At 36.2% G+C, this 19,803-nt stretch overlaps 1 protein-coding gene across 10 annotated transcripts in view; it reads left to right on the top strand.

Annotated features, from left to right (window-relative positions):
- The window catches only part of ANKRD17 (ankyrin repeat domain 17), a 174,475-nt gene that overhangs the window by 63,794 nt on the left and 90,878 nt on the right, over positions 1 to 19,803 (top strand). For all 10 annotated transcript variants that reach the window (XR_004972115.1, XM_036336032.1, XM_036336022.1 and 7 more), the window contains 2 exons: positions 10,562 to 10,715; positions 16,548 to 16,704. Coding sequence is in view for 9 of the 10 variants with exons in the window: in XM_036336032.1 (XP_036191925.1) it covers positions 10,562 to 10,715; positions 16,548 to 16,704 (311 nt within the window). In the remaining variant the exon portion in view is untranslated. The remainder of the gene's footprint in view (positions 1 to 10,561; positions 10,716 to 16,547; positions 16,705 to 19,803) is intronic.

Below are 19,803 nucleotides of genomic sequence, written 5' to 3'. Positions count from 1 at the left end.
ACCCAAGAAACAGTTTTTGGTTTTATTAATTCTGTGCCCCTTTAGTTTTTTCATTTCTATTTTTATTATAAATTATAATTGATACTAGAGGCCTGGCACACGAATTCGTGCACAGGTGGGGTCCAGCTGGCCCACCTCTATCGGGGCCAGTTGGGAGGGGATGCAGGAGGTTGGCCAGCCAGGCCCACCCCTAGTTGAACTCCAGTTGAGGGAACAATTTGCATATTAGCCTTTTATTATATAGGATAATTTGGTTTGTATTTTATTTTTGAAGTGTTTTATGTATTTTAAATGTTTCTAATGAATACATTTAAGGCTCAAATTTTTTCTTTAAGGGCAACTATGGTCAAGTCCCATAGAAGATATGCTCACAATTTAAATTTTCATTTCCACTGTACTCTGAGAGTTAATTGGTAGACTTTTTTTTTTTTTAATTTTCAAGTAGAATATCATCTTTTTATTGTTAATTTTTAGTTTATTTTAGCTTTGTAAACCAAGAATATAATCTGTGTTATTTAATTTGCCGAGTCTTTCCTCTGCTTAAGATATGGTCAGGTTTTTATTTTCAAAGACTGTATATTTTCTATTCATAATATACTAAGTTCCATGTCACTGTGAAATAGAAGTATAGTTTACTAATTTATTTCTGAATCTTTCATATCATTGCATAACTACATTTGTTTTCTTTTTTTAAAACAAGATAAGATTTTCTACTCACTTTTATAGTAACTTGGTCTTTTTGCCTTTGGTCTTTTTCCTAATATTGAAAGTTATGCCATAGATATTGTATTTTCTTATTATCCTCCATCCCACCCCTTGTCTTTAGCTGAATTTACTGAGTTTCCTTGATTTTGTTTCATTTCTAGTTTGAAACTATGTGTCTTTTCCAGTTCTTCTGTAGGCATTAAATTGAATTAAACAGTATTTGTAACTAGTTGCTCCCTATCTCTGAAAGTAGACTTTTGGCATTATTTTATTCAGTCTTGGCTTTCCTATATTTAGGTAATCTGACATTTTAGTAATATGTTTATTATATTGTAATATGCTTTTAATTTTCTAATTTTTAGGTATCACGTTTTATTTTGTTTTTAATATATTTTTATTGATTTCAGAGAGGTAAGGAGAGGGAGAGAGAGAGATAGAAACATCAATGATGAGAATCATTGATCTGCTGCCTCCTACAAGCCCCCTACTGGGAATGGAGCCCACAGCCCTGGCATGTGCCCTTGACCGGAATTGAATTCGGGACTCTTAAGTCTGATGCTCTATCCACTGAACCAAATTGGCTACGGCAAGGTGTCATTTTTTATTAACTACCTGAGATGTTAGAGATAAGGAGTAATATTCTAGCTTCTTTTGAATGTGCTTAGTCTTGTTATTCCACCGCTACCCTTTTTTTGGAGTAATTTTTGTTGTTGAAACATAAATTGTCTAAATTCAGAATTGACATCTTTTACAAGACAGAGCTTGTTTTTATTTTATCTCATTTCAGTGTATACATAGATCAGCGTTCAGTAACTACTAAAGATTTTATCTTAATTGTACAGAAAAATATATTAATTTTTGAATAATTTACTCTTTATTAAGAATTGTAGTATTTTAGCTGAAGTTTACTGTATTTAAGAACAGACCAAATATTTTATTAGATTTCAGAGCCATATGCAAAAGAAAAGAAATAATTATGGCTATAATTATGAATGTTTTATGTTACATATAATCCTGTTTCTATATTCAAAGAACAAGGAAGAGCAAATACCCTATTTTTCTGGGCTTGTTTGAGAGACATAATGTAAACTATTAATTTATTGCCTTAGCTCAGTGGTCGACAAACGGCGGCTTGCGAGCCACATGCGGCTCTTTGGCCCCTTGAGTGTGGCTCTTCCACAAAATACCACGTGCGGATGCGCACGTATAGTGCGATTGAAACTTCGTGGCCCATGTGCAGAAGTTGGTTTTCGGCCTAGGTGAGTCTGTTTTGAAGAAGTGGCGTTAGAAGAAGTGGGGGTACGTTCACTGAGGTCGACCCCTCAGATTGAGGACGTTTTTAGCAAAGGCCAGCTTAGGAGTAGCTCCCTAATTAAGTTAATAACAATGTACCTACCTATATAGTTTAAGTTTAAAAAATTTGGCTCTCAAAAGAAATTTCAGTCGTTGTACTGTTGATATTTGGCTCTGTTGACTAATGAGTTTGCCGACCATTGCCCCAGCTGGTTTGGCTCAGAGGTTAGAGTTTTGGCCTGCGGACTGAAGGGTCCCAGGTTTGATTCTGGTCAAGGGCGCATACTCAGGTTTCAGGCTTGATTCCCCAGTAGGGGGTGTGTAAGAGGTAGCCTATCGATGATATCCTCTCTCTCTCACTCTCTCTGAAATCAATAAAATATATTTTAAAAAATAAAATGTTTTTTTAAAAAATAATTTATTCAGTGTTAATAAACAGATTCAAGTTCCTCAACTTTTTAATACCCACCTTCTTATATGCAGCTTTTCAATATATTTTATATGCAACAGATACTTTGATAATGATAATACCAAGATTCAAAAACTGTTGTTGCTTTGAATTAATGTGTATGTAGGCTGTTCTCTGAATATCACTGGATAAGTGACAGCACTTGAGTTTATTATGATGATGGCCTTTAAGTCAAGTTATTCTAATGAACTTTTATGTTTTGTAGGTAAAGTGGTATCAAGTATGAGCTACATCTTTAAAATCACTTTATGACATAGAAATGACAAAATTGGTTATAAAATAAAAACACTAACACTAAGGAAAAACAAAAAAACAAAAATTCTTTTGGAGAGATTTTTCTTCATTGACTGGATTAAAAAATCTTCACATTTTATGCATGGAGAATTTTGGATTGAAGATACCTTGTTTTTCTGGAGCAAGAGTGGGAAGTCTTTATTATTTTTAAAACATTTGTTAGTTATATAGTCAAGATTTAGATAACATTTCTTAAAATATAGATTATCTTCTTGAAATTCACAGGTAAATGAACAGGGTAGTTTCTAGGACAACAGAAGCAATAATAAATTGGTGGGTAGGGGTGGATTGGGAGGATAGGGGAGTGTTCAAGATCAAGAAGTCCAAATTCTGGAGTTACTGGATTCTCATTTTCTAAGTTATGTTTATGCTCAGAGACTGACCCTTTTTCCCATCCCCACCTTGCATAATATGTCATTTGACATATTGAAGTAGTAAGTTCCTAACAGATTTTTTTTTGTCATCAATCTATCCAAAACCATCTTTCATATTACCTTTCTCAAATACTGCTTATTTATCTTACTATAGCATTTCTCAGAGATATTGCACGTTTGGTTCTAGACCACCACAATAAAGTGAATATAGCGATAGTTGTGAATTTTTTGGTTTCTCGGCACATCCAAAGTTATATTTACATTAGTCTATTAAGTGTTAAATAGCATTTTGTCTAAAAAAGCACTTAAAATACTTTATTGCTGTCTGGCTGGTGTGGCTCGGTGGTTGAGTGTAGATCTGTGAACCCAGGATATTACTGTTTGATTCTCAATCAGGACACATGCCCAAGTTACTACTTCATCCCCAGTTGGGACATGCATGATGAAGTGATTCTCTGTCATCATTGATGTTTCTATCTCCTTCTCCCACTCCCTTTCTCTCTGAAACCAATAAAAATTAAAAAAAAAATACTGTATTGCTAAAATATGTTAACCATTATCTAAACCATCAGCGAGTCATAATCTTTTTGTTGGTGAAAGGTCTTGCTGTTGACTAATGATGGTGGTTGCTGAAGATTAGGGTGGCTGTGGCAATTAAAATAAGTCAGCAATTTAGTTTGACTTACCGATTGACTCTTCCTTTTTCACAAAGGATTTCTCTATAGCATGCAATGCTTTTTGATAGCATTTTATTCTCAGACTTTCAGAATCCTCTCAAACCCTGCTGATGCTCTATCAACAAAGTTTATGTAATATTCTAAATCGTTTTGTTATGTCATCACCGCCAGATTTCATCTCAAGAATCCAGTTTCATTGCCCATCCATAAAAAGCATCTGTTAAAGTTTTATCATGAGGTTGCAACAATTCATTCACATTTCAGTCTTCACTTATAATTCTAGTTCTATTGCTGATTCCATCATGTCTACAGTCATCCCTGAGGCTTAGAATCAGCTTCTTCCAAACTCTTGTTAATGTTGATATTTTGACCTTTCCTGTGAATCACGAATGTCATTAATGGCATTTAGAGTGGTGAAGCATTTACAGAGGTTTTCTATTTACTTTGCCCAGAATCATCAGAGGAATCACTATGGACGGCAGCTATAGCCATACAGAATGTATATCTTAAATAAGATTTGAAAGTCAGAATTACTCCTCGAGTTACGGGTTTCCGAATTGATGTTTTGTTAGCAGGCTTGAAAATAACATCAATCTAAAAAAAGAAAAAAGAAAACAACATCAATCTTACTGTACTTCTCTGTCAGAACTCTTGAATGACCAGGTGCATTGTCAGTAAGCAGCAATATTTTGAAAGGAGTTTTTTTCTGAGCAGAGGTCTCACCAGTTGACTTAGAAGTTTGAGTCAACCATGTTGTAAACATGTGCTGTTACCCAGGCTTTGGTTGTTCCATTGATAGAACATAGACAGAGTAGATTTCACCTAATTCTCAAGAATCTTGGGATTTTTAGAATAGTAAATGAGCATTGGTTTCTACTTAAAGTAACCAGCTGCATTAACTCCTAACAAGGGAGTCAACTTGTCATTTGAAGCTTTGAAGTCAAGCATTGACATTTTCTTTCTAGCTATGAAAATTTTAGATGTCATCTTCTTCCAATATAAGGCTGTTTTATCTTCATTGAAAATAGTTGTTAAGAGTAACAATCTTCAATAGCTAAATATTGTAGATATCTTGTTCCAACTTCTATTTATTTTTTGTTATTGTTTTGTGGTTTTTTTTGCTGCAACTTTTACATCAACACTTACTGTTCACCTTGTATTTTTATGTTCTTTCCTTCAACCTAATGGGCCATCCTGTGTTAGCTTCAAACTTTTCTTTTGTAGCTTCCTCTTGTCTCTCAGTCTTCATAGAATTGAAGTGAGTTAGGCATTGTTGTGGTTTAGGCTTGGCTTAAGGGAATGTTATGGCTGGTGTGATCTATCTAGACCACTATAACTTTCTCCATGTTGTCAGTAAGGCTATTTCACTTTATTTGTGTGTTCACTGCAGTGAAGTTTTGATTTCCTTCAAGAACTTTTCCTTTGCGTTCATAACTTGACTAACTCTTTGGCACAAGAGGCCTAGCTTTTGGCCTATCTTGGCTTTTTTTGACGTGCCTTCCTCACTAAGCTTAATCATTTCTAGCTTTTGATATACAGTGAGAGCTGTTGTGACTCTTTCTTTTCAGTTGAACACTTAGAGGCCATTGTAGGGTTATTAATAGGCCAAGTCTCATTGAGTAGGGAGTCCCAACGAGAGGTAGAGAGTGGACAGTTGTCGGTGGAGGACTTATAACACACATGACATTTTTAAAAAAGATTTTTATTGATTTTTAGGGAAAGTGAGAGGGGCAGAGAAAGAGAGAGAAACATTGATATGAAAGCAAAACATTGATTGGCTGCCTCCTGTACATGCTGGGGATTGAGCCTGAAACCTGGGCATGTACCTTGACCCAGAATCAAACTGGGAAACTTTCAGTGCATGGGATGATGCCCAAGCAACTAAGCCACACCAGCCAGGGCACATGTGACATTTATTGAATAAGTTCTCCCATTTTATGCAGCTTGTGGTATACCACAACAATTATAATTGTAATATCAAAGGTCACTTATCACAGATCATCATAATAAATGTAATAATAGTGGAAAGGTTTGAAATATTGCAAGAATTACCAAACTTTGATATAGAGACACATGGAGTGGTGAAATGCTTTTGGAAAAATGGTGCTGATGGACTTGCTTGACACAGGGTTGCCACAAATATTTATTTTTATAAATGCAGAGCCTGCAAAGTGCAGTTAAGTGAAGGTCAGTGAAACAAGTGTGCCTATACTTACTCCTTCAGCAACCTACCATCCTATATAATAAAAGGGTAATATGCAAATTGACCCTAAAGGTGGAATAACCAGGAACGACTGGTCGCTATGATGCACGCTGACCACCAGGGTACAGACACACAACGCAGGAGCTGCCCCTGGTGGTCAGTGTGCGCCCACAGGGTGAGCTCCGTTCAGTTACAAGCCGGGCTGACGTCTGTGAGTGCAGCAGCGGTGGCGGGAGCCTCTCCCACCTCCTCAGCAGCACTAAGGATGCCCCACGGGGAGTGGGCCTAAGCTGTAAATCAGACATTCCCTGAGGGCTCCTGGGCTGCCAGAAGGATGTCTGACTGCCAGCTTATGCCTGATCCCCCAGGGAGTGGGCCTAAGCTGGTTGGTGGACATCCCCCAAAGGCTCCCAGACTGTGAGAAGGTGCAGGCCTGGCTGAGGGACTCCTCCGAGTGCATGAATTTTCATGCACTAGGCCTCTAGTCCTATATAATAAAACCCTAATATGCAAATAGACCGAACAGTGGAACAACTGGTGGAATGACTGGTCACTATGACGCGCACTGGCCACCAGGGGGCAGATGCTCAATGCAGGAGCTGCCCCCTGGTGGTCAGTGCTCTCCCACAAGGGGAGCTCAGCTCAGCCAGAAGCCAGGCTCATGCTGGCAAGTGCAGTGGCTGTGGCAGGAGCCTCTCCCACCTCCGCTGCAGATGGGTGGTAAGGAACAAGGGGTCCTGGACTGCAAGAGGGATGTCTGACTGCCTGCAGGCAGACATCCCCCAAAGGATCCCGGATTATGAGAGGGCGCAGGCCGGGCAGAGGGACTCCCCTTCCCCCCAGTGTACCAATTGCATGCACCAGGCCTCTAGTATACATTCTAAGTTTCTCTTTAGCATTATTCTTTTACCACTCTCATTCAGGATTTTTTTTTTCTGTAATCACTGTATTAGTATCTATTTAGTACTATTTTAAAATCTTGTTTGATATAGTTAGCTGTTTGCACTGAGAATTGACTTTCTAGCCTATATTTGTGGAAAACATTGATTATAATAAAACTATTACATTTTCATTCTCTTTTGGCTATCTTACTGTTCTCACATAGTATGTAATTGGTGGTGAATTTTGGTAAATTGAGTGAAATTTGTATATGTGATGTTCAGACAATCAGAATATACTATATCTTTATTCTTTGAAATAAATGCCAGTTTATTATACTACAAAATGTTCTGCTCTTTTATAATGGCATTGATAATTTGTCTTTTGAAAAGGAGTTAGTTTGAAATGTAATGCTAATTAATATTTACTGTTAGTAGAGATGGATATCCATGCATTTCCATATTTCTGTCTGCCTTTGTGTTTTGAGTATAGAAGTGTACCATTAATGGCACAAACAAATCCAGACCTTGGTTTATTTTATGTTTTTTGGGGGAAGAAAGTTAAAAAAAAAGATTTTAATTACTTTGTTAATCTAATAGTATTACTGTTAAAGAATCATTTTTTAAACAAAAGCAATCTCTGCAGTTAAACATCACCTTTAATCTTTCAAAACCAAAAGGATACAATATGCACTTAAGTATAGAGGCTAGTGTAATCAATCTAAGAATAATAAGTCAATGAAGATAGCATTTTGCTTTAGCTGCTACCTATTGTACAATTTGTCTATATGTAATAAATATATCCTTGAATTTATTTTTTTGTAACTAACTATGTCTGCTCCAAATGCACTTTAGCCTTTCATAATCTGAAAGGGAAGGATCCCCTAACCACCTTTTATTACTCTAGAATCATATGAGTCCTCACAATGTGATGGGCATAGTTCGACTTGCTGGATATATATCAGTGAACCAAACAAGTTCCTGTTTCCATGAAGGTTAGAAAGGCAATAAATATATGTCATAAGTCATGTGTGATAAATTTGTGGAAAAATTATGCAGAATAAAAATCTAGAGATGACTTGAGAGACTTGCTTAGGTCTCACAGGAAGCAGCTGAAGTAGTTTTGGTCTTTAGGTTAAAACAGTATCCTAGAAATTAGTTTTCTTCATTTATCTTAAACTGGGAGTGTGGAGATTGTAATAGATATTCAATCCTATTTTTTTTTTTATCCTCATACCTTTCAAAAATCTGCATATATAGAATTTAATAGTCATTTAAGTGTACTGTTTTTTAAGTTACCACATTTTTCACATAGTATGAAAGCAACCTAAGAGTTATGGACTAAATTTTAAGACAGTTAGAAAGTATTTCTGTACTTAGTCTCTCTCATGAAGATATTGACATGCATTCTTCTTGGTAAATTTTTACCAAGCTTAGTTAAGGTACAACCTGGCAATAGGAGACTTTGTGTCTGAAAATCACTTTTGATTGAAATTTAATACCTCCTATAATTTAACTTTTAGCTTTCTGACTTTTCCTACAGTAAATCCTTATATTTGTCTACCAGTGACACATTCTTTTCTTCTCTTATGCAAATTAGTTAGTTCAGTAAAAAGCCTTTCATATTATTCTTTCTGCATGCAGTGTCTTCTTTGAACAATTTTAATACCTCTGACCTGTACTTTTAATTTGGCATTAACCATGTACTACTCTTTAAGAACTTTGGTTTTCTAAAACTTTAAAAGATTGTTTTCGTGTTTCTTTTTCCATGTTTATTTCCTTTATTTTGTCTTCTCCCATTGGATTGAAAAGTTGTAATATTGTTTAACAGAAAATTTCATTGTGAAGCAACTTTTTCTTTAGAAACTCATTTTCTTAATGCTCTTAAGAGTATTGACTGGTTAGGGTTAACATACTGTGAAATTTTTCAAATATTTACTGAGATTATTTTCAGAGTGTTCTGTGTATTTGAAATATTAGAAATCTGAAATGTTATCTCATGTTAAACTGCATTTGTTTAGGAAATTTAGAGAGAAACATTATTTCCTCTAAATTTAACCTTTAGTATTAAATTTGTTGATTAAATATAGCAGTTATGCCTGTTTACAGTTATGACTTTCAAAGATGGAACAATACAGAGTTTCTGATATGAAGGTTAAGAGTATGTTTCTTAAGGTGCTTTTTTCTTTCTTTCTTATTCTGACATGTAGATACTAGGCATGAATGTAATTGTGTTCTAGGTTATTAATTTTTTTAGTTATTGCAGTGTTAGGAGTACCTTAGATTTTTTGAAATAAAGTTTCCCTGATCATGTTAAATAGTGATGTTTTATCATAAGATAAGAAAGTATATTGTAGTACCTATTTGTAAGTAGCACTGTGACAAAGGATGTCAAAACAAACTTTTCCCTGAGTCTTATGAGTTTGTTATTTTCTAATTCTTTAAATTGTATTACTATCATTATATTCTTCACTGCCATGTACTCACAGTTTTCAAAAAGCCAGTTTCACCTTAAGAATAATCTTGAGCCCTAGCCTGTTTGCTCAGTGGTTAAAGGGTCATGGGTTCATTTCCAGTCATGGGTACATACCTTGGTTGCTGGCTGGATCCCAGGCCCCAGGTCAGTGTGTGTGGAGGAGGTAGCCATTCGATGTGTCTCTCTCACATCTGTTTCTTTCTCTCCCCCTCCCATTCTCTCTAAAAACCAATGAAAAAAAAAAAGTCCTCAGGTGAGGATTAACAACAACAACAAAATCTTGAAGCAATAAATATTTATTTTATGAAATCTCCACTTTTGAATACATCCTTTTAATATTGTGTGTGACAAAATGGGAAATACACATAAAGCACTTCTGTGTATTTTAGGTGTCAGGTAATGACACCTTTTAGCTCCTTTTTTTTCATGAAATGCCATTTTTGCTAGAAAAATATAACTGACAGACACATTACACTGATCAAATTGGGATATTTGGCAAAAGTTCTTGGAAATAATAGGAGTGAGTCTGTTACTCTAAGGAAAATGGTTGGTGGTTATTCTTTTGTCAATGATAAAAGTAAGTTTTCAAGTACAAATTAGAATTTTGGAAATTTATTTGCCTGGGCTTAAAAGCTTTCCAGAACTTAAAAACTTTTCTGATGAAATTAGTGGTGATGTTAATGAATGTGGCTTTTTTTTTTTTTTTAATATTGTAGTTTAATTTTTAATATGGTAAATGTTAATAAATTTAACCTTTATATGAAGTAGTACTTTATATGTATAGTAAAGGAGTCCTGATGGCAAAAAATCTAAGAACAGCTGATACAGATTCTCTGCCTAAGTCAAAGGTTTCACAGTGTAACCTTATAACCTCCTCCTATCCGACCCTCATCCCACCAAATCAAAATAGAAAAGAATACTACGATTTCTGTAAAAAAAAAAAAAAAAAAGTTAGATTGCATGGTAATAATATATTTTAAAATTCTTTTACCAATGTAATTTTCTCCTTTAGTTATACAGTGGGCTTATATAACCCCATTGAATTTACTTAGGATTGCATTGAATTTATTGTTGATATTTACATTAAAATATTTTTTTCTCTCCTCTTCCTTTTTCTTCTGTTTATTTCTCTTCTCACTTTCCTCTTTTCCTTTCATTCCTTCCTTCCTTTCTGTTTGTATTTGTTTTCTAGGTGGAGTCTTTCATTTTGGATCAGGATGACTTGGAAAATCCAATGCTGGAAACGGCTTCCAAATTGCTCTTGTCAGGTACTGCTGATGGTGCAGACCTCAGGACAGTAGATCCAGAAACACAAGCTAGACTGGAAGCTTTACTAGAAGCTGCAGGTAAGCCCGCAAAGTCCACATACGTAATAAGTCTACCTAATTAAAGTTACAATAAATCTAAAAAATTTCTGTCATTATCAATGTATGACCTTGGATATTTAGTATAATACTGTTCATAAAGGTTAATGTATTATTTTTTAGAGAATTACATGGAACATTTCATTAAAGAATATTTTTATCACCAGAGTAAAATATAAGGTTGTTGTCAACCTTTTTATAAAGAGGGACTTCTTATACAGTCGATTTTCATTAGTCCTAAATTCCATATTTGTGAATTTGCCTACTTGATAAAATGTATTTGTACCCCGAAATTAGTACTCACAGCACTTTCTCAGTCTTTCATAGAAATGCACAGAATGGTGAAAAATTTGAGTCGTCCTACACACATGTTCCCCGCTGAGGTGGAATAAGGTGATGTTCTGCCTTCTTGTTTCAGCTTTCATACTGTAAACAAGTGTCCTTTTCACAATCTACTTAGTGCCACGTTTTTCAAATTTGTGTACCTTTTGTTGGTAATTTCACTGTTTAAAATGGCCCCAAAGTATAATGCTGAAATGCTGCCTAGTGTTTCTAAATGTGAGCAGGCTGTGATGTGCCTTAGGAAAAATACATGTTAGATAAGCTTCTTTCATGCATGAGTTATAGTACTATTAGTCATGAGTTTAATGCTAATGAATCAACTATATATTAAATAAGGTTGTCTTTAAACAAAAACACACATAAAACAAACATATATTGACTGGTTATTGCAAATGTTGTGATCAGAGGCTTGAGGAACCTAGTCCCGTTTTCCTGCAGAAGCAGTAGTTCAGTATTCATGAATTCAGGGTTCCCAGGAACTCTACAGAACATAAATACCATGAATAACGAGAATCGACTGTATATAATTCCCCCCACTTTTTTGTCAGAGACTGTCTCTTAAAACCCTATAAAATGAATTATTTTTGTAAAGTGGGTCATCATTATATTGTTCCTATAGGAGATTACATGACATAATAAAAGATTTAGCTATATATATATGTGTGTGTGTGTGTGTGTGTGTGTGTGTGTGTATAGTCTTAACTATAAGGGAATAGTAACTCTTGATTATTTAAATAATTGTACTGTGTTCATGGTTTGAGCACCTCTCTGTGCTATATATTGTACATGCAGTGCATGTAAACTGCTACTTAATTATAGAATAAAACTAATCTAATGTTTGATAATCCTTGAGTAAATATCTTTTAACACAGCATCTAATATTTGAAGGACTCATAGTTAAGTTTGATTTCTATCCTGGGTAAAATTCTAGAATGCATTATTAAAAGATTCTTAGCCAGATACAGATGAAAACATAGTAAGGGCACATGAAAGGTCCTGTCCCTGAGTATAGACAACTCTTTGTTACAGTGTAGTAGAGATATAATTTAGCATTTGCTAGAAATTGATGTTGCTGCAGAAGTTTGTGTGAGGGAAATGGGGATTGTAAAATAATTTGAAAACATGTCGTAAGAGGAACAGGGATTGTTTCTCCTGAAGGTGAGAAAACTCAGGTTGAATACAAGAGGGATGTTTGTTTTTTGGGGCTCCAAGAGTGCAAAATCAGGTACAAAGATGTTGCTACATGAAAGTTGATTGCAGCCAAAAGGAGTTACTTTTGGAGGTAGAGTTCCATTTTATTTTGCTTATAGAAGGTAACAAGCTAGCCTGCCCTCTCCCTCTCTTCCTTTCTCTCACTTCTCTCCTTCCTCATTTATCTCCTTCCCTTTTTAAATGAAAAATCTTATATGCAAACCCAGAAAGAATAGGTTAGTGAATCCTTGGCATATCCATCACCCAGCTTCCACAGCCATCGATGTATGGACACATTTTAAAATATATTTTTATTGATTTTAGAGAAGAAGGGAAAGAGAGAAACATCAATGATGAGGGGGAATCATTGATTGGCTGCCTCATGCACACCCCCTACTAGTTATTGAGCCCACAACCTGGACATGTTGCCTGACCAGGAATCAAATCATGACCTCCTGGTTCATAGGTTGACACTCAATCACCTGCTGAACTGTATGGACACTTTTGTTTCATCTTTACACATAACCACCTCGCTGATTCCCCACCCCAAATGTTAATTTAAAAGCAAATCTAAGCATCATATTATTTCATATATAAATAATTCAGTATGTACTTCTATATTAAGAACTTTAAAAAAGAGAAATAAACCCGGCTGGTATGGCTCAGTGGTTGAGCATCAACCTATGAACCAGGAGGTTCACAGTTCAATTCCCTGTCAGGGCACATGCCCGGGTTGTGGGCTCAGTCCCCAGTGTGGGGCATGCAGGAGGCAACTGATCAGCGATTCACTCTCATCATTGATGTTTCTGTCTCTCCTTCTCCCTTCCTCTCTGAAATCAATAAAAATGTCTTAAGAAGAGAGGGAAATAAAACCATAATACCATTGCATATGTAAGGAAAAAATAATAGTAATTCCTTAATATTGCCAGATATCCTGTCAGTGTTCAGAAATTATTTTTTATGTTAATAATTTTTTTGTATGTCTTAGTCATAACAGTTCCTTTTTCTTTTTCTTCTTCTTCTTCTTCTTTTTTGTTTTGTTAATCCTCACCTGAGGATATTTTTTCTATTGAATTTTTTAAGGAGACTGGAAGGGAGGAGAGGAGGGGAAGAGAGAAACATTGATAATCGGTATGAGAGAGACATATTGATTGGTTGCCTCCTGCACACTGCCCAACCAGGGCTGGTGATTGAACCTGCAACCAATTTACATCCCCTTGACCAGGAATTAAACCTGCTGTTCATGGGTCAACACTCTAACCATTGAGCAACACCATCCAGGGCTTTTTATCCTACTTTTTATTTTTATTTTTTTTATTGATTTCAGAGAGGAAGGGAGAGGGAGAGAGCTAGAAACATCATTGATGGAAGAGAATCATTGATCAGCTGCTTCCTGCACATCCCCCACTGGGGATCGAGCTGCAACGCGGGCATATGCCCTTGCCAGAAATTGAACTGTGACCTCCTGGTTCATAGGTCAATGCTCAACCACTGAACCATGCCAGCTGGGCTCCTACTTATTTTTGAAGAAATGAGTCATTTGTTTCACTCTATGGATTTTGCCAGTTGTACCATTGTGTGTTGTCATTTCCTGAATCAGAATTCAGATCCAGATATTTGACCAGATTTCTGTTCATTTGGCAAGATTAGTTGTTCCTGGTGTTTATGTTTCGTTATGTATCACATAGGTACTCTGGTTGTTTCTCTTTTAATGATGTTGAGATTGATTACAGTTTAGGCATCTTGAGAAAAGTTTTTGAGACCTTGTCCAAAATGCCTTTTACACTATCTTCATAGTTGATAGTTTGACTAGGCATAGAAGGCTAGTTTAAAAATCACCTTTTTAAAAACTTTTGAAGTTACTGCTTCATTGTCTTCTATTGCAATTCAGAAGTTTGATGCCACACTTATTTAGGATATTCTCCTAACTCTGCTATTTTTCCTTATTCTTCCTTCTCCAAAGCATTACAGGTTTTGGCATTTTAAGGTTTTGATCTTATTTTGAATTTTTTTTGCTATCTTTCACATTTAAGATTTCAAATGCCTGATGAATCCTGTGTTTTGTTTATAGTTAGTAGCAATGCCATTAAAAGATAAATTCAAAGGTGTACATTAATATGTTGTCAACTGGTGAGTTTTATTACATATTATATTTCATATATGTAATATAACTAATTTCCTATTGCAGCATAACAATTTATAATAAACATAGCAATGTGACACAATACCCATTTACTATCTTTTAGTTTCTGTAGATGAGACATCAGGGCACACAGTGGGGGTTCTCATGGACTGAAGTTAAGATGTCACCTGAGTTGACTAGGCTGTAGGAAAAAGTCTGCTTCCAAGTTTATTGTTGTTGATAGTAGAATTCAGTTCCTTGGAGTTTTAGGACTTAGGTTCCAGTTTCCTCATGGACTGTTAGCTGGGGCTGTTCTCACTTCCTTAGGTTGCCCACATTTCATTACATGAGGTATCCTCTATCTTTGACTTCTCGTGCTTTGTACCTCTGACATACTTCCTTTTCTCCATTCTAATCAGCCAATCTTGTTACAGGTCGTGTGATGAGGTCAGGCCCACCAAGATAATCTCCCTGTCTTCAAGTCTTCTGTGCCATATAACATAACCCTAACCCTAAAACCCTTCTGCTATGAGAAACCTGCACAAATACGTTTGTTATTTCTGGATGAGTGGTCTTTTTGGTCTATATCAGCCGTGGGCAAAATACGGCCTGCGGGCCGGATCCGGCCCGTTTGAAATGAATAAAACTAAAAAAAAAAAGACCATACCCTTTTATGTAATGATGTTTACTTTGAATTTATATTAGTTCACACAAACACTCCATCCATGCTTTTGTTCCGGCCCTCCGGTCCAGTTTAAGAACCCACTGTGGCCCTCGAGTCAAAAAGTTTGCCCACCCCTGGTCTATATCTTAGTTAAATAGTTTGTTTTAAAACCTATAGTAGTGTTTCTTAAACTATAATGTGCATCTAAATCACTTGGGGATCTTTTTTTTAAAAATGCTGTTCTTGTACCAGTAATTCTTAGGGCTTGAGATTCTGCATTTCTAGCAAGCTCCCAAGTGATAGCAGTGCTTCCAGTCTGTGTACCACATGTTGAGTAATGGGGGGTTCTATAATATCCATCATAATATCAGATGTTTATCTTAAAATTAGAGTAAAGGTCCTTAATCCTGCCTGTGTATCAGAATTTTCTTAGAGCTTTTAAAGTATGTAGATGCCCTCGCCCCACTTCCTAATGAATTTCATCTTTAGATAAAGGAGAGCTCAGCATCTATATTTTGGTAAAGCTTTGTTCCCTGATGGGCAATCTGGATTAAGCACTACTAAGTTAGAATAATAAGGTTAGAAATAAGCTCTCTTTATAATGATATCTGGAAAAGAACAAGTTATATTTTGTGGAAATGGTTATTAACCATTTCTGCTTTTGAAATGTTTTTTTTGTTATTCTGAATTTTGAAAATATGGTACATTTAGATAGGATTTTGAGTATAATAAGTTGCAATCCTAATTTGAAATAAATAGGCATTCAGATATAGTTTATTATAGCCCATAATGTTTTATTTTAGGCCATTTTTGGTCACAAGTGATAGTAGCCCAACTAAATATCTACAACAATAGAAGCGTAATATGCTGATTAAACCAGACGGCCAAACACCTTCTGGACGTCCTTCCGGACTAAGCCGGGGCTGCGAGGGCAAAGCCAAGCCGCCGCGGTTGTGAGGGCCAAGCCCCTTGAATGAATTTCGTGCATCGGGCCTCTAGTTCTTAAATCAAAGTGGGTATTTACCAAAAGTATAGGTTTGGTGCTGGCTTCTGGCACCATTGGTGTCAATGAGTCAAAATAACTTTATCAGAACTCTGTCTCCTTTCTTATTTCTCTATTCTTTTCTTCTCTTTGTTGACTTATTTTTGGGTAGTCTTTTTCATTTGTGGTGCGAAAAGTGACCAAATAATTCAAGACTCTCATCCTAGCAATTTAACATCCTTTGAACATAGGTTGTCTAATTGTCTCAGTATAGCCAAACACCCATTTCTGGCACAGGAGAATCACAGGGTTAAGCAGTTGCAGATCACTTGGAAGGAATAAGATTATCAGAGAATTGGAGAGAGTGATTTTCCAAAAGATTCAGGGCAGAGAATGTATACTTATAATGTACCATTTGTAGGTTATTTGATAACATATATAGAGTTAAATAACTTGAATTTTGCTTTATTTCTTCTTTCGGTGCATTCATTTTGGTGTGACAATAATATATAGGAATAGGCAAATTATCTACGGCTGATGGTAAAGCCTTTGCAGATCCTGAAGTGCTTAGGAGGTTGACATCATCTGTTAGTTGTGCGTTGGATGAAGCTGCTGCTGCACTTACCCGTATGAGAGCTGAAAGCACAGCAAATGCAGGGCAGTCGGACAAGTAAGTACATTTTCATTGTAATCAATATAAAAAACATTTTCTTAAAAATAATAAATTAATTAACATTTATTTTGTTCCCGGAACTATACCAGACATTTTACATGTGTTATCTTGTTAATACTAACAAAAAGTCTTAATCATGGGTTTTGTTTTTATACCCACTTTACTCATGCAAAGCTGAAGAGAAGTGAATAACTTAAGTTTAAATAGGTAACAAGTGGCAGAGCTGGGTCACCAGTGTCTGCCTGTCTGCAAAGCTGACTTCTTAGCTAATACATTAAAAAAGATATTTTGCTGATTTAGGTTTTCTTTTCTTTTAATGTTTTGGTGACAAAGAAGTAAATGCTTTCTAATTAGTCATGCCATTTTCCAGTTCATGTATATAGTTCTGTTTTAAAGGGCATGGTTTTTATTTGTTTGTTGTATAAATGTACAAAAAATATCATAGATCTAGTTCCATTACTTGAATGTAACACTTATATTCAAGCACATTGAAGCACGTACATTTATTTTTGTATGTTCTACAATTCCTTTTATATAGTACTAGAGGCCCGGTGCATGAAATTCAAGCACAGGGTGTGAGAGGGTCCCTCAGCCTGGCCTGCACCCTCTCCAATCTTGGACCCCTTGGGGATGTCTGAGTGCCGGTTTAGGCCCGACTGTGGGATCGGGCCTAAACCGGCAGTCGGACAATCATCTCGCAGTCCGGGACCGCTGGCTCCTAATCGCTCACCTGCCTGCCTGCCTGCCTGATTGCCCTAATTGCTCCCCTTGTCAGCCTGATCCCTAACTGCTCTCTCCGGTCGGTCTGATCCCCCTAACTGCTCTCTCCTGCTGGCCTGACCACCCCTAACTGCCTCTGCCTCTGCCTCGGCCCCGCCATGGCTTTGTCCAGAAGGATATCCAGAAGGTCATCTGGAAGATGTCCAGTCTAATTAGCATATTAGACTTTTACTAGTATAGATAGTAAGGGCTCATTCACTAAATATTTTGTGACTTAGCTTTTTAAAATTTTTCTGATGATGCTATGCAATAAAAATCACATTATCTCATATATGAAAGTAATTATGTACATAGTAGTGTGAAAGTGGATGTAAGCCCTGACCGGTTTGGCTCAGTGAATAGAGCGTCGGCCTGTGGACTGGAGGGTCCCAGGTTCGATTCCGGTCGAAGGCATGTGCCTTGGTTGTGGGGACATCCCCAGTGGGGGGTGTGCAGGAGGTAGCTGATCCGTGTTTCTCTCTCATCGATGTTTCTGGCTCTCTATCCCTCTCCCTTCTTCTCTGTAAAAAATCAATAAAATATACTTTTTTAAGAAAGTGGATGTAAACTACAAAGAAATGGCTGGGGGAACATCATTAATACTTGTTCCTTATCTCCTCAGAAGCTTCTTTTTTTTTCTTTAAAAGAAAGCTATTTTATTTATTTTAGCAGTTGCCTTTAAACAATTGAGAAAAATAGGAATATTCTTTTTTATATATGTTTAGAGAATTAAAAATAGCATTTAAGAATTGGCTTTTGGATAATAGTTTAGTTTTTGTTTTTTAATATATTTTTATTGGTTTCAGAGAGGAAAGGAGAGGGAGAGAGAGGTAGAAACATCAGTGATGAGGCAGACAATCATTGATTGGTTGCCTCACTCATGCTCCCTACCTGGGATCAAGCCTGCAACCAAGGCATGTGCCCTGACTGGGAACCGAGCCTCTGACCTCTTGGTTCATAGGTCAGCACTCAACCATTGAGCCATGCCAACCGGGCTGTATAATAGTTTTCTTAGGCATCTACTTTAAGAATGTGAAAGAAGTTATATAGTATTACCAAGCGTATGAATTTGCTATTTCTATTTACTCTGTATTGTCTTTATTTATGTAGATTTTTGTGTTCTTATTAATTTATTTTACCAATCTTCTCATATATTCTTTTTTAGGTATTCTCAGATTCTGTTCCTTTGTTAACAGTTCAGTTTTTCTGGCCTACAATATTATTGATCTCCATATATTTAAAAAAAAATTTTTTACTTTATTGATTTTCAGAGGGAGAGGAAGAGAAAGGCAGAGATAGAAACATCGATTAGCCGCCTCCTATACATCCCTTACTGGGGATTGAGCCTGCAACCTGGCCATGTGCCCTGACCAGAAATAGAACCGGTGACCTCTTGATTCATGCTCAACCACTGAGCCACTCCGGCTGGGCAATCTCTAGATATATTTTAATGTGGTTCCTGCTGAGACTGGCAAGAAAGAAAAATGAGAAAATTATAAAACACGTTGAAGAGAAAATTAGAAACACCTTAATGTCAATTCAAACTGGAAATAAGATAGAAAAAAAAATCATAGATTTTTTGGGGCATTGAAAATACTAGAAGTTATCAACAAAGCAATAGGACATGTTTGTGACAGTCATATTTATTCAGCAAGGCTTGAGAAATATAGTGGAGTACAGTGAGTGCTACATTCCAGATTTTACCTTAGGTAAATGCAGTATCATGTGCCAGATTTAGCATACCCTTTGTCATGAATTCTTAAATTCAACTGTTGCTAGAGTAGTTCTTATAAGGTTGTTTTAAAGCTAGTATACACATGTGGAAATTGAATGAAAGTCTAAATGGGAAGGTATAGGGTGGTGTGTGCCTGATGAGGGCAGAGAATAAGAGACCACTTGAAAGAGTGGAAGGTAGGGTATGTTTTTATACAGGAAGTGTCTTGTGGGAAAGATATGTTCTAAACTTGTTTAAAGATGATAGAGAACACTGACAGTTTAGGAACAGTCAGTATCCTATAGAATGGAAAATAAGAGATATGCTTATTAACTGCTGTTTCAGACCGACTTTGGTAAGGAAACAATACAATTAACAAGTAGGTAAAATATATAGTATGGCACACAATGAATGGTAAGAATTATGGGTGAGAAAATTGAGTGGGGAAGTACTAGGGCAGTGATTGGCATTGGAGGTCACAGTGCATTTTTAATGGTCAGAGAACCTCACTTAAAAGGTGGCCTTTTTAGTAAAAATCTGGAATAGTCAAGGGAATGACTGAGCAGTGTTTGAGAGAGGCGCTGTCTTGGTAAAAGGAGCTTAATTAGCATTTTTTTAAATAA

The sequence above is a fragment of the Myotis myotis genome, unplaced genomic scaffold, assembly GCF_014108235.1.
Source record: "Myotis myotis isolate mMyoMyo1 unplaced genomic scaffold, mMyoMyo1.p scaffold_m19_p_1, whole genome shotgun sequence".
NCBI classification, from domain to species: domain Eukaryota; kingdom Metazoa; phylum Chordata; class Mammalia; order Chiroptera; family Vespertilionidae; genus Myotis; species Myotis myotis.
The sequence above is the reverse complement of the archived record's forward strand: the minus strand, read 5'-3'. Positions and strand labels throughout refer to the sequence as shown.